General features: G+C 39.9%; 1 protein-coding gene across 8 annotated transcripts in view; it reads right to left on the bottom strand.

Annotated features, from left to right (window-relative positions):
- The window catches only part of HYDIN (HYDIN axonemal central pair apparatus protein), a 120,359-nt gene that overhangs the window by 70,587 nt on the left and 33,777 nt on the right, over positions 1–15,995 (bottom strand). For 7 of the 8 annotated variants that reach the window (XM_078864051.1, XM_078864050.1, XM_078864056.1 and 4 more), the window contains exons 19-22: positions 11,961–12,199; positions 7,878–8,151; positions 5,429–5,572; positions 3,147–3,290 (exon numbers count right to left, since the gene is read on the bottom strand). In XM_078864051.1, coding sequence (XP_078720177.1) covers positions 3,147–3,290; positions 5,429–5,572; positions 7,878–8,151; positions 11,961–12,199 — 801 coding nt within the window. The remainder of the gene's footprint in view (positions 1–3,146; positions 3,291–5,428; positions 5,573–7,877; positions 8,152–11,960; positions 12,200–15,995) is intronic. The other variant, XM_078864053.1, reaches the window with a different exon arrangement.

The following is a 15,995-nucleotide window of genomic DNA, read 5'->3' as shown; positions in this document are numbered from 1 at the left end:
GACCTCACATTGTTGGAGATGTTTCAAGATATTAAACGTATCAAACGGTATTTAAAGGGATGAGTTAAATAGCCACATAATTTAGTTTAGCATGTCATGTAATGCAGGTCTTGAAGGAATGAAAACCGAGATGCAATCGAAAAATGTTTCTGTTAACACAGTAAAAAAAACATCCCTAGGCCACCAATGAATTAGAAAATTCCCAAGAAATTATTCTTATGCAGCTGCTCAGTCAATTCACAACCACGGATGTGAAATATTTCTAAATATTGCACCATCTAGAATAGGTGGATGAGTATAACATTAACTATATTAAGCCCCCTGATGCTGAACCTTGACACGTGATACATTGCAAGAAAAGAGCTCACACCAAGCTTATATGTACAAAATATACAAACGCCTAAGCCGCTGTTTCAGGGAACCGATGTGAAAAATAACAGGGTTGATTAAAAATTATAACAGGTTCCTTTTAATAAGGTCAATGAGAAGAAAGTAAGATCATGATGCATTGGATGACTGGCCTCCTCTAGGAATAACTTACAAAATAAACAAATGAACACTGACCCAATGACAAGGGTCTATAATGTCACTTATGAGAACAGATAGTGAAAGCTAGGGGCGATATGATTCCAAAGAAAAAAACAAACCTTGCTGGATATCAAGACGAATGTGTTTGTTTATTGCTGCAGCCGTGTAGAGAAAATTGTTTTTGGTATGTTGACTGTGTGAGGTCTCATAGCAGAGGTTATAATTGGGTTATTATAATTTTGAGAACAATAAAAAGGGAGTAATAACAGCTGTCACACCATACCCTTTATTAAAAAAGATAAATGGCTATTCTATATGCATGTTCATTTTGTACCTTTCCCTGCTGTGGGTTTTGCCTTGAACAAGTGGGAAACTGTCTGTTGTAAGACCCTCCCTTGTGTTTGTATTACACTCATAATAAAAATGCGCTCATTCAGAGCAATACATTCAGAAAAATAGAGTATCATGTTCTCTGTATGTTTTTCACTACATTAATTTTAGTAGCAGTATATTATTATATTGCATCATAACATAGTATTGAAAACCAAAAATTACGTTGTTTTATATATGTTAAAAATAGAGCAGCAATAAAAGCATGCTTTCCTGAATGACACAAGCATTGGTTATTTTATTTGTTGCTAGATCCATCTGGACACAGCTTTGGTGCAGGTGGCATTGGAGAAAATAATGACACATGCATAATTGCATACATTTATAAACATGAGCAATAATTTTTAAATAACCATGCGGGTAAGAAGAAAATATACATGCTGTATACCACAATCAGATAACAAAACACATTGTAAATCACAACGTTCAGCAATGAAAAAAAGAACCAAATTTGAACTCGGCTGTGATCAACATCTCATTAAACACAGATTATGTATGTCTATTATAGTAAAAACAACTGCATTTTAAAATCAAGTAAAAATTATAGCAGTGTTTTTGTCATTTAAGAATAACAATGGCTATCAATTGATAAGACTTTCGCATATCACACTGGTCCTTCATATGCTGAAGATGGTTCCATCAGACAATGCTGACTGATGAACAATTGTGCAAGATTAAACATTAACCAGCGAATATATATTAGTTTCTATATTAAAAATAATTCTTACAACTGATATAAACACAACTAATAAATAATATTTATGCTGTGGCAGAAACATACTGTATAGGCCTTTCGTGGGACACGTCACTCAGCTGAATTTTATATAAAAACAAATCAACAAACTATCTGAGACGAATTTTATGTTTTGACGTCTGTTAATGTATGCAATGCTTGCTATTGTCGAAGGCTACATAGCCATCATGTTCAACATGTATTTTGACCTAATGTCAATTGGTCGCGCAGATATTACGTCAGAGATTCTTTGGTGGGTGAAAAATGTCAGGTGTACGTTAGATCAAAGAGCGGTCCTATCATAGAGGTATTGTATTTAAGTGAGGTACAGTGAATATTACATTGCAATGTGTGGTTGGATGGACGTGTCTTTATTAACGTGTATTATGTGGTCCACACGCATGGAAATTGCATTTACAATATAGCAGGAGGAAAGTCACGCGTTTTTGATGACTTTGCTCTGAGTTCTCTGGTGTCCTCCCATAGCTAAAAGCATACGTTGCCAACGGTATTGGCTAAATGAAACGAAAAAATGCTGAACATTACTCAATGGGATTAGACATCGCAAAATGACCCCTCCAGAAAAAAAAAAACTTGGCAGGACCTTCCTGAAATATAAGTCTTCTGAATTAGTGAGTCTTGTCTGTGTAAACAAGCACAAGAATACTTTAAAAGTATCACATTTATTGAGATAATCTGCCGGTTATTTAATCATTTTAAAGTTAATTCATTACATACACGTTTTCAATTTGGAAAATTAAACGAGCATTGCGGCATAGCAGTGCATCTATATCATATCTAAATATGACCAATGTGAAACAAGGGGCCTAATGAAACAAGACTGAGTGGGAGAAAACTAGAACAAAACCACCACATAAAAAAAGCTGTGCAAATATGTATGGCACAAGATTACAAATTCAATTTGAAAAAATAATTGAACGTCCCATCGTGTATGTCAAGTATGTGTGTCTTGTAACTTAAAATAGGAAAACAAACTTTATTTTTAACACATTCAAACCATACAATGTAATTAGGAATCAGGCAATCTTGCTGCATAGACTCTCGCGGTTATTCTGTACAGCTCTGATATTTCGATTTAAAGCTTTCGTGACTGCAGGGATTCATCTTCTTGGTTTTTTCGGTAAAGTCACGTAGAAGGGAAATAATAAAATAATAAAAAGAAAACATTAAATAATTCTCACGACGTTTCGGCTACAACAAAGGCAGCCCTTCCTCACGTGAAGAATTCTTCCCTTCTACGTGACTTTACCGAAAGAACCAAGAAGATGAAGCTCTGATATTTTTGCGTTGTACCGCATCTTGTTTGGCCTGATGTCCGACTTTTTGCTCCACGGGTCGGCAGCCTCTTGAGAAGCATGCGGCACAACTCGAAAACACATCAGAGAGAGCTATCGGGTAATGTGCTGCATTGCCTTGTGCGTGTAACTGACCCCACACAGGTGTAGACACGCTGGCCTCTAGCAGGGGCACTCACTGTGGCGCTGGGATCAGCAGGGCAGTCCTCTGGGAGGATGATACTGAAAGGAAACTCCAGGCTCAGGTTCATGGCCAGCGGCAGTGATGACACATTCTTAAGTTTCAGTTGCTCGTACTGTGGTTGTAGGGTGTCCTCTGGTCGCTGGCACATAAGGAGACAAGGTATATTAATATGTTTATATTAATGATGACTCATGCTCTATGATGCAGGGATTCAATATCGTGGCAAAAATGGCATGGACATAACATAACAAAGGTTTGTATTCAAAGTATCTTAACAATTGGCTATAGTTATAAGAATAACACACCCTATTTGTATATTTATATGTGAGATATAAAAGTTTCAAATACTGGATGAGGTTTAATGTGAAATCACATTTTTATGCAAACACCATGAACTGTATGGATTATATTTGTAAAAATAATTTTTTGTTAAATAACATGTGAGTCTATCCTTACAATAAATAATCCGATCTCACTATATTATCACCATGTATATACATAGCGTAAATAAATATAGATATCTTCTTGGTTCTTTCGGTAAAGTCACGGCTGCTTGCGTTGTGGCCGAAACGTCGTGAAAATTATATTATTTTATTACGTTTTGTTTTTATTATTTTATTACTTCCCTTCTACGTGACTTTAACGAAAGAACCAAGAAGATGAATCCCTGCAGTCACGAAAGCTTTAAATCGAAATTTAAATATAGATAGTTATACGCATCCATGTTGTGAGCAAACATTTAAATAAAGCGGTGAATTGTCAGCTCTTCCATTTGTCACTCAAACGCAACAATTAGAAAACACCAGTTATATATCTTAGGTGTGATTTTTTTTTCCGCAACACCTACTTTTCATCTCATGAGTGGCAGGCAATTATAGCTGAGAAAGCCAGCCCCTCACAACTGTCGCTGAATGTGTGTGATCATCATATACTGTGTATGAACAATCATCCACCTCTCTGAAATTAAACAATCCTTTCTAAATTCCCTCTCATTTCATTATCTATTCATTATCTAACCATGTGCTGCTGGTGGGTGCATATTATCCTCTAGGATTATATGGCACGAACCTTATGCTCATATAATATATTTTGGAGCCTAAAGGTGACCTTGTCACAAACATGCGCTGTAACCAAATCTGGAGACTGCTGCTTTAACAATCCCAAAGCCAAAAAAAGCTATTTAATTTAATGTAGCAAACATCCCCTCTGGCTATATCATAGAGAAAAACTATTCTCTTGAATTCGATGATATGCCAGGGTAATATGGAGTAAGTATGCTAATATATGACATTGGGTGCAATTCATATAGCTATTTTGTCCATCATTCTGACAATTTTTGGTAGAATGATGGTCGTTTTCGCAGGAAAATCGGGACAATTCAGCACTTTCCAAATTGACATGTGGCCGATACAACACAAAAATTACAATAATCCTGCATCTCCTTATGCCAAATTTATGCAATGGTCCAAAGTAGCCAGGGTTAGAGTGGAGTTTGGGAGGAACAAATGATGGTGAAACTATTATAAATGTGGAAAAAGTTGACCATTGTGGAGAATTATGAAAATCACACTATGGGGAGTCCACACTGTGGGAGTGCTGACACAACGCAGTGGCCCATGTCGCACACACTTTTATGCAAGTTTGGCACCTCCATATCACGACATTTATTTAGCATTTTGACGCAAAATATAGAGCAGGTTTTTGTTGCCCTAGACGTTGCTGCAAATGGCACAATGGAGCAGAGCAGGGATATGAAGACTATGAGAGTTACCATAAAGACAAAGACGATGTGGATGAGGATGATGTCCCTATCTTAATTTATCTGTGTCGTTTTACATAACATTTCGATACTTTGCTAGGTTATTTAATTTAGTGTGTTCTGTCTCCCTCTAAGCCTGCTTACTTTACTACGCCTCCCTTCGTACTCATTGACATGTAAATGTTTTCCCTACCCCCTCCCTCTCTCTGCCTCCGCCCCCCTCTGTCTATTTAAGGCCACCCCACAGAGACGATCACCCCTCTCTGTACCTGGGTTGCTCTCTCTATGTATCTTGGTGATATCTGTCTGCCTATATGTCTGTCTATAGTTTTCTGGTTATATTCTATGTCGCTATTTCATTATACCTGATGATGATTGCTTGTGTTGCAATCGAAACGTCGTATGCAATTATTTAATTTAATTTTTTTATTTTATCTTCATACGTGACTTTACCGAAAAAAACCAAAGGATAATGTCCCTATTGATAACAATATCATTGAGAATTGCATGCTAAGTACCTTCTCCACCACAAAGCTGATTTGCCGGGATGAGAGTTCCAACAACGGCTGGATGAACTCGCACCTAATGTTAATTCGCATGATCCTCTCTTTGCCCGACTGCTTACCAATAATGGCATGGCACACCATCTGCTCGCTTACCACCTGATGGTGGCCAAAGGGAGACAAAGAGGCATGCAATGTGAGTCACTCTGTGCTTGCAATATCAATGTAGCACCACCACGCAACATTCGGTGAAGGCATGTAACATAGAATAATCTGTAAAATTATAGATATTAACTCATTTACACCATAGCACTGTCTTGAATTTTTAATTGCCCAAATTAACGCTTTTGTTAACAAGTATTGAAGATAGGCATTCTAAGTTTCAAATAAAAGTCTAGAATATCCGAATAAACTCACTTTTGAGTTACTCAAATTATCATAAAGTGCGCATGTATTCAAACAATAACAATAGGAAGAATATAAGTATGCACGAACAGTAAACTATAACAATATATATGATAGATATATGATTAACAGACACATGATTATGAACACATGCAGAAAAGCATATGAAGTGCATAGCATATTACACATTTATCACATGTAGGAATATGATTAACAAAGTTATTTACTCATGTACATGTACAGCCTTGAGTCAATTTACTTCTGGAATAGTGGTCTCCCCATCCTGTGCGTATCAAGTGGGTTACTTTAAAAAAAATCATACTTCATCATGCTGGTCAGTGCGAGTTGGTGACGGTAGGCAGCAATGGCCCAATCAGTTTTGATGCACTACCTTCTGCTGTCACATCACATCGCCTATAAAACCCTGCTGTGTATGGTGGTCACCCATCCACACACTATCCACGCTCAAACCTGCTTAGCTTCTGAGATCTGACGGGATCGGGTGCATTTCAAGTGATTTTGCCAGAAGCTACACAATGCGTATGTATATTTGCAACCCTTTGAAGCACTCATAATGACATTCGGTCAAGCGAACAAAGTGGCAGAGGCCACCGGCTATTGCGGTGGGCACTGAGTCCAATTTCTCACCAGAGCGCCATGTTAATATCGCTTGCTCTGCCCAACAAGTCCCACCCATCTGATGGGGCTTTTGAAACTTTTTCACTCTCCCTAACCATTGTGATTTAGACCTTTAACTTCTGTGACAGCCATCAAAGGAACAGTTGCCATTGCCATCATGCACTGAAATACATCAGCCTCTGCTAAAAATAACCCACCCACCAACTCCAACTTTGATTTACATCTCACGTAAAAGAGTGCAGTAAGTTTAATATTATATATCATTTGGTGAGTATATATCACATATGTGCACATTACATGCACATACTCCTACTACAAGATCGTACATATATAATTTTAATAACGCAATAAATATACATTCAATGGAATTAAGTTTGAATGATGTGTCAACTATGCCCCTTTGTCAATTCCCTCCTGGATAAAGGCCTCCCCCATCGCCGTGGTTGTCATGGGGTTGTTTAACCATACTTCACTCTGTTGGTCAGTGCTGGGGTGAAGGGTGAAGGAGGTGGGGGTGTGGGGGGCGAGAACCAGTTTAGATATTAATTGCCAATGATGTTAGCCATGGCCAGGAATAATACTCAGGTTGCCAGGTTCATTGCACAGTCCACGAACCACTATGCCACTCCTTCACCCCCAAAAATAATATAGATTTTAAAATATTAAATGCTGATTGCAGATTCAAATGTCATCTTAATAACTGCAGCACCATAAAAACCTTAAAAAGCATAATAATGAAATGTTATTACAATTGAAGTTATTCCAGTTATTAAATTACAATGACATTTACAAGCTGATGCGTGCTGTTTAAGAATTCAGCTTGTTAAATTCTTACCACACATTATGGCTGCTTCCACACAAAATCATGTATGAAGGGTTTTACACTGTGCTATGTGCAGGAAAATTCACAAATTTGTTGTATTTAATAATATTAACTAATAAGGGAATGCATAAAATACATGGAAGTAATCATTATCATACTCAAAGTAAAGTCATCCTGACATTCTTTGCGAAAAGTTCAAAATCAGAGCCTTACATTGCCCCAGTGTCAGGCTGACTTTACAACAAGCATGAAAACACATGTGCCCAACGAGCACGCAGGCCCATTTTTAAGCAGTATACCATGCAAGTGGAAAAAAAGAGCCACGTTATAAGGTGTTTAATTATATCAAACTAAAAAGTTTAAACGGAGTGAGAAAAAGAGGTCATTAGTTAAAAAGTTGGTTCCAAATTCCAGGCCAAGAGGCAGGAGTATTGATTGTGTTTTCCACGTATATTCATATACGTCACCGTGGTGGAGCTTGATTCCCCTAAGCCCTTGGGCATTCAAGCGAATTCCGCAAATGTTATTGAACTCAATAAACACAAATGTCAGCCCGGAGCGATGCGGTAGAGCCAGCTGGTTATCACCAGCGCCCACCTTGGGGACGTCAGCGAAGCCCTGCAGCAGCACGTCAATGCTCTCCCCAGGAGCCAGCTCCATGCGCGTTGGGTGCAACGAGAAGACGGCACGTGTTGACGGCTGGGGGCCCGCGGTCGTGCCGTCGTGGGCCCAGCTGCCCCTTCCTGTGGCGCGATGACCAGGCTTTTTGGCATTCGACCGAGGAGCGGGGAAGCTCTCGCTCATCCAGTAGAGCTGGTGGGCGCGCCGGCCCATGTTGGTGAGCGTAAAGTGGAACTGGCACGGACTGGAGCTTTAGAGACGATAGGATGGTGAGTAAATTAGTGAATGGAACCCATGAGTCCACACTGGAGAATAATTGACTGCATTATTGTTCCCCAATGTACAACAATGGGACATTTCAAAACACACATCCCACACCTCTGCAGTCGTGCTGATCCAAATACAAATAATTTGGTGATAATCCATTGGAAGTATACACAGTCAAATAAAAAACGTCAACACATTCAACAATAACACTGTCTTAAAAAGGACAATTATATAATTGTTGATATTTCGAGCAGTGGCCCTTCTTGATAGTACATAAAATTTATGTTTACGTCTCATACCATACGACAATGATATTGAAGAAATGTGTTGAGTTTTTCAAACACAAAGCAATTTTAAGGGTGTTCATTAATAAAAATATAAACCTAAACAAAGCCTACATTTCATTTGAACATACATTATTTGTTTCCATTGTATTATATGTCATAGAAGGTAATATACACCGATTAAAAACGTTCATATTTTGCCAAATTGGTATGTTGCTTTTCATTGAGTTCAGAAACATGGGCATTTACAAAAACAATTTAGAACAAATGCTGTAAGGTGCGCAAACAAGCATGGAGAGGTGCATGTTTTTATTTTTAAAATAATTACCAGGTAAAGGCCACTGAGCTATGTAGCTCTTTCCAAGAAACTACTAGGCCACAAATGAGAGCTCAATGAAGTGGCTTATCATGTGGAAATTAATAGCGGCCAAATACAGGTAGTCCCCGACTTACGATGGTCCGACTAACGATATTTCGATCCTACGATGGCGATAGCGATATGACAAAATTGTAAAATATTTTACATTTCGCGCGGCAGACAAACGCAGCAGCGTACGAGGTACGATACTGTACGTTGGGACGCTGCCGGGATGTACCGTACGCATATAGTTTATACAGCACGGTACTGTAAATTGCTCTGTTTTGCTAAATTATCACCATTCTTTAAGACTCCTGGGTAGGCTAGGCCATTTTCGACTTACAATATTTTCGACTTACGATAGGGTCGTCGTAACGCATCTCCATCGTAAGTCGGGGACTACCTGTACTTTAAATGCATGTTGATTATAAATGTGGAGGGGAAAACCGGAGGACCCAGAGAAAAATCCACACGACCAAGGGGAAAGAGACATGCAAACTCCAAATATACAACAGGTGTCAGGCTCGGGATCAAACCCACGACCTGTATACCGGGCGAGGTAGTTAACATCATGCCACCAATGCACCCTGTTTGGAAGTACGCTGAAACAGGAAGAGGAACATGCACTAGAGATCAAATACAAGTTGAATACATCCTATTGACTGGAAATAAAAGTAAGTGGGCTTAGACTGGACACATCTTTGGAAGGGAAGCTGGCTGATGGTTGGGATTGACAATTTAGTGGCAGCAAAATGAGGGAACGTGCCCAATAAGAGAGTGTCCATTATGGAGATGGAGCGATGAAATCGGCTTGTGTGTGAGGTATTTTAATCGTTGCGTTGCGTAACCATGAGTGATACCGATTGCTTGGGGATGACTTCATTCAGCAGCAGATAGATTATGGCTGATGAGTTATATTTCAAAACTTTTAATGATATAACACAAATGTTGAGTGTAATTTTACATGTTATCTTCCAAGTATAAAGAAGTGAATCTTTCATGCTTGTATGTTAAATGTGCTCATGTGCTCATGTTTATAACACTCTGCCTGGAGATTTACATTGAGAGCGAGTCAAAGTATAAACAAAGAATTGCCCAGGATGGTAAGAAAGCCCTGAAGCTCAGTTTACAATAAAATAAGTTATAAACAGCGTGGCTTACCGAAGTCTTGTTGCCAACGAGATTAGCTGCTAAAACACCAGCGGTACTTTACTACAACAAGAACACAGATGCCCTACAATTTCACCAAATACCACTTGTATAATTTGAGGATGTAATATGTTCTCATTATGATGCTCTACTATGTGCTTGTACCTTGCTGCCATGGTAACAGGGCTTCTGGAAAGGTTCATTCATGATAACATTGAAGAGCTTCATCCTCTCAACATGAAGGATATCGCAGGACCCCCTTGCTATACGCAGCGCAGTGGAGATTATTATTTACTGTACATTCATTATTCATTGCAATATCCTTTAACGATGTGAGAGCTCACTGACATTCATCAGCTTCTTTGTTTTACAAGGGACAAGGATGCCTATAGTTAGCCTTGGACAGTGTTTATTATTTAACTCTTAAACAAAAAATATACGATGCTGAAAGCCTTAATGCATTGACCTTGTTGATATGTCTCCTCCATCCATTTGTCTGCAACAAGTGGACACAATCACTCTCAATGACACATTCCTGCAGAGGGAGCTGGTTAGGAACGTTGGGTTGCTCGGTCAATGGCCAGGGTCAACGGCGGCGTGGTATATTCCGCAAATATGCCCGACTGTGAGGGCGGGCACAAGCCGGCGTGAGTAGGTTAAACGTTGAGTTTTATAAGGACACCACGTGGTGACCAGCCCCTTACCACCCAGCCCTACCCCTCCCTCCCACCCCCCACCACCCTCCCCACCCAGCCCCTCTCCACCCAGCCCCTCCCCTCCCCACCAAGCCCCTCCCCACCCTCCCCTCCCCACCCTACCCCTCCCTCCCCACCCAGCCCCTCCCTGCACAACGGACGGACGGACACAATAATCCCCTGTGGGCTGGTGTAACCAGGAGGTTCCTACCAGTATGAACACAACTTTAGAAGAGAGCTGTGCTGCTATTAGGGACTTCCTACATGAAAACTGGCCGAATTGTTCAAAGGGTTGCCAGTGCCCTTCTGGGCAGAGCTGCTATCCGTGTCCCATTAACTTATAATGGGGCACTAGGCGCACTGCTTACAGTGTTTGGTGCAAGAGCAACCGTTATAATCACTAATTACATATGTCCGAGAATAAACGCATGTTGATAAGCATTACATCTTATCCATGCGTGCTCATGATTAAATTTTGTTGTATAATGTTGAAATTATTTCGTTTGGCACTGGCAAACTATACCACAATTTTGAGGATGATATCACAGAGATATTAAGGACCACTACACACCAGTGTGTTTGGGTTGTTCCCCACAAAAATGATCCAGCAGATGCAGCAACAGAGCCAATGCATGTGTGTAAACAGCTTCAGTTAGGAGCATGATGACCACTGGGCTATCTAGCCACCAAAGTTATATCCTCAAATTCATGTCGACAATTATATATTAAACAGGACACCCATGAAAACTCCAAAATACTGCAGAAGTCATTTAAGGGATTTGACAATTACCCAAGTCTCAAGTGGCGAGAGTATTCGTTTTACATTGGATCTCTGCTATTGTAATGAGTCTGACAGTCAATCTGGGAAACGAAGACAAACGGTGGGATGAGAAGACATTGGAAGGAAAAGGATGAGACTGGGATGGGATGAAATTGGATTGGACAAGACGAGATTGGAAGGGTTGGGATGGAATGGGATGAGATTGAATGGGATGGCATCTTTAACAGCTGCAAGAAGATGTACCTCGTGGCCAAATGTCCTCCTAAACGACAGCACACTAACTCAGTTCTACACTTTTTAGAGTGTGTATGTATGTACGTTGAACATATTTCGCACCGTATGTAGCCAACCATGCTAATCGGATGTGTGGGTTAAGGACAACAAACTAAGCACAAAAAGCAGCTCTAAATAAATGATGAGCAAGCCTTGCGTAGGGCGCTGATTGGCAGTCTGGCTTTTGCCGTATGTGGACATTTTAATTTTGCGCTTTGCATGGCCATTTGCTTGCCAAAAGCATGTGACCACCTGAAGTGATGTCCGAGGTTGACGGTGGGCGCGATCGGCGGCCGAGCCACGATGGTAGAGCCAATGCCCACGGCCTGTAGGGGCACTATGCACGGCTGCCCTTCCTCCACTACGATGTGCAACTTGTCACGGAAAGCCACCGTGTCATCCAGGCGAACTGCCACGGCGAGCTCCACAACGCCTTCCGGTGGCACGGAACCCTTCGCTGGAACCACGCGCCACAGCGAGTTGGCTCGTGCCTGTGTGGGGGGGGGGGGGGGGGGCACACAGCAGTCAAGCAATGCCACAGTTGGAGATACTTCGCACCAAGAGCATAACTGTTCCGACGGTGCACTGCGGGCAGCCACTGAGCTCCTACCGTGTCGCCACTAATGAGAGCCCCGTTGGCTAAGATCTACGAGACAACAAATCGCACCGATCTCTCTTACCCCTTCCAGTGCCTCCCCAGGGCCCTGGCTTCGCAAGCGAACAAATGACAGTGCTGATTAAGAGACCTGCCTTGCCCTTTGTGAGCAACTGGTGCCCTTTTTGTAACTTTCAGCCATGACATTGGTGCATTTCTGGGAACTGCATGGAATTATCGAAAGGCATAAAACTGAATTTGCCCAAGCATGCTGCTGCTGCTATCTTCACTACATTATTAGACTGTATTTGCATTTGTTTCATCAATATGAACTCACAACATTATGCATTGACAATATTTTTTCCCAGAAAATGTGTTTGTTTGCAAAACAAATTAATATGTGGATAAAACCTCAGATATCTTGTGATCATTGCCACTGAGAGATAATTTAAAATATGGGTTGTCAATACACGAATGACATATTCTATAGCCTGCATACTTTGTAAGACGAATCATACATTTCAATACTTTCCAAGCAGCTAGTAGTTTGCAATGGTTTATAATAGTTTTGAAACTCACATGTTCACATTGTCGGGTTTTGGGAGAATTATAAAACTATTGAGACAAATTTATACTTATTTGAAGTATTAACAATGTTTTTTGGCAAAGTAATCAATTACTTTGCCGAATAATTGTCCTCATTAGGTATCTAATTACAATATTTCCCTATATTTACACACAGTTTAATGTGATTTAGTACTTTCATTGCATTTTCAGTATTATAAATGCTCGCCTTTAAAATGGAAATATATTTTCCATTTATTCAACAACAAAAAACTCCAATTATACTGTGGGTTAGTACATTAACTAAATTGCAATATGTTTCCACTTACGGTCTTACGTTTAAAAATAAACAATCGACACAAAAGCTCTCCCGGTTACTGGAGAGTGAAAAGTGTCAGTTACTCATTCTGAAACTGAGCTTTTTGGTTGAAAAATATAAAAAAGAACTGAGAATGAAGGCATTTTGAGTTGTATAATACCGTCACGTTCTTCTCCGTCTAAAAAAAAGCAATTTTGTCAAAGAAAAACGACGCCTCTGCACATTTCTATTGGTCGTCTCCATTACCTAAAGGCCATACCACCGGCATCTCGGTCTAATCCCTCGTGACCCAAATGAATGTGGTTCAGCTTTAGCCTCAAAATCACTGAACATATAAAATCTGTAATGGGATTTCAATCTTCATCTTTGCAACAGCCTGGAATTCCCTTGCAGGTTGCTCATCCACTTATTAGCTATGCTAGGCCGCTGTTTGCAAGCGATCTGCAGCGTGTTTATCCTGGCTGATCAATCTCATTTTGGTGAAACACATTGTCGAGCATTTGCTGCTGGAAACTGCACTCAAATTAACTGGTCATGCATGCACGACACACTACATTTTGCGATAAATGCTGGAGCAAATGCAGTCAAGTGAAATGCAAGTGCAGAAGCCGTTGCTTGTTTAGCCTGGCTTTAATTTTGATTGGATAAAATGTCTTGTGATGTGAATTATTAACCATGTGCAAAATAAGTTAACTATAATTGCCCTCTTCATCACTTTGAAGGGCACATGCAAATTAATGATAATAATCACTTGCTTCAGGTAATGCAACCCATGCATCTTATTGTCATATTTAGACAACATATTTAACAATTATAATGCGATTTCATTAGCTTTTCCAGATGTAATGTTTAAAAATGTTCTCTCAGTTTTCTGGCCCTATTTTCAAACTGCATGCGTGCAACATTTCCGTCAACTACAAACAATCCCGTCAATTATTGGAATCAGACACATTTTGTGAACGTAACACTTAACATTTAAGGGTGAAAACGTATTCATTGCAAGTGTTCAGACCATCTCCCCATTTAAGGAGCCATGAGTCAGTGCCAAGTCTTTTTTTTATTATTGCTGAGAGTGCCAGAAATGAATGAGGCTTCATTTAAACAAGATAAGCAGCAGCAGTCAAGCAACAACTTCTATTTTTTATCTGTATATATATATTTTAAAATATATATTGGTAAATAAAGTCATGGTTTGTCAGTAGAGCAGAAAACAATCAGGTCTATTTATATCTATACTGTTGAGCACACGTTTGTCTGATTCATACACATTTCTCTTCATTGCAATCTAACTAAATCACCGAGGCGATACAAAATTGAGATAACAGCGTATGAGGATCTGTGCACTCGATGTTGCCCATTGAAGTGAATTCTTCTCGTCTTCAAATGATCAATGAGTGTTAGCCTCCGATCAGTAGAACTACAGGTAGGCAACACCTCAACTGAGCACATCAACAAGATTATGGAGGAGTGTGATATCACCTGACTATGCGGTCAGCCTACAGCTGCTTGCCAGCTCATCTGGCTGGACATCCACGTTTTATATGGGGCATTGTTCGCGAGCATGTCCAGTCACATTATAATGGAGCTGAATTTGTTTCACCACAATGCCAAATGACACGTGTCTACGACACCACCTGGCCAGCAACAAATCTCTTACATGCTCTTCGTTGTGGTCGTGAGGTCATGGGTGTTTGCAAAGAGATAGCCCTCACCCTAATAGAGAGCGGGGATCACAACACCTTCACGTGGCCTTATCAAATGCACAGTCCTTCATTCTATCCTCGGTTGGGCTACAGGCACCTCTGCAGATTACCGAAATCCCAATGGATTGCCAACGCTAACAAGGTCCGAATTTATTTCCCGTTATCGGCACACATTCATTCGAGGCTGCAAAATCCCCCGTCACCATTTACCCCGACGTTTTGTTTGGCACATTTGTAGAACATACTGGTCTGAAAAACTGGTGTTATAGCACTGAACAACGGCCGATGTTTAAGTCATCATATGATAAAACATACCAAAATATATGGCATGTTTCCATTTCAAAAAAACTTTCAAAATCAACTATAGTCTCACAGTTCAGACAGCTGCCAAACTTTATAGAGAACCCATAACCAATGAAATTGCCATGAACATAAAGGCTGACAGTTTTCTTCATGTTTAATCAAAACCATTTCTCTAAGTTCAATACTCGCTTTGGTATACCTCTGGGGATCTATGCATTAAGTTTCCAAGCCAATGCACAAGTACTCGTGTCAACTCATTGCACACAGCTTCTTGCCTATTTATTGAGTACAACAACAGTAAAATGATACTTTTTATAGTAGTTGAACAATTTAATGAAGTTATACCTGTTGAAAGTTCCATCTCACTCACTAAATAACGTTACGTAATATCATTACCAATCATTTGTGTCACTTTAATGCAAACGTTATGGAGAAAAGGGTCTGCAAACCAACCTATGGATACATCATGGGACCTCCTTTGCCAGTACCAAAATATACTAATAGGGTTTTTCCCTTTTTGTCTGGCAACAAAACTGACACCTTTTGCAAGGAATCATGCTTACATTAACCACAATACTTGCAGTCAAATGCAAACAAAAAACAATACTCTGATAATTTATGCATTGTCTTTGAAAAAAGGCGTCATCTGGTCGAACACCATATGAGACTAGGCTCCAATGAAAGCTGTCTCTGGTGTGGACCAATCAGTTTCAAAGACAATGCATAAATTATCAGAGTATTGTTTTTTGTTTGCATTTGACTGCAAGTATTGTGGTTAATGTAAGCATTATCCCTTGCAAAAG

Source organism: Lampetra fluviatilis, chromosome 17 (genome assembly GCF_964198595.1).
Source record: "Lampetra fluviatilis chromosome 17, kcLamFluv1.1, whole genome shotgun sequence".
Classification (NCBI taxonomy): Eukaryota; Metazoa; Chordata; class Hyperoartia; order Petromyzontiformes; family Petromyzontidae; genus Lampetra; species Lampetra fluviatilis.
This window is presented reverse-complemented; position numbering and strand designations above follow the sequence as displayed.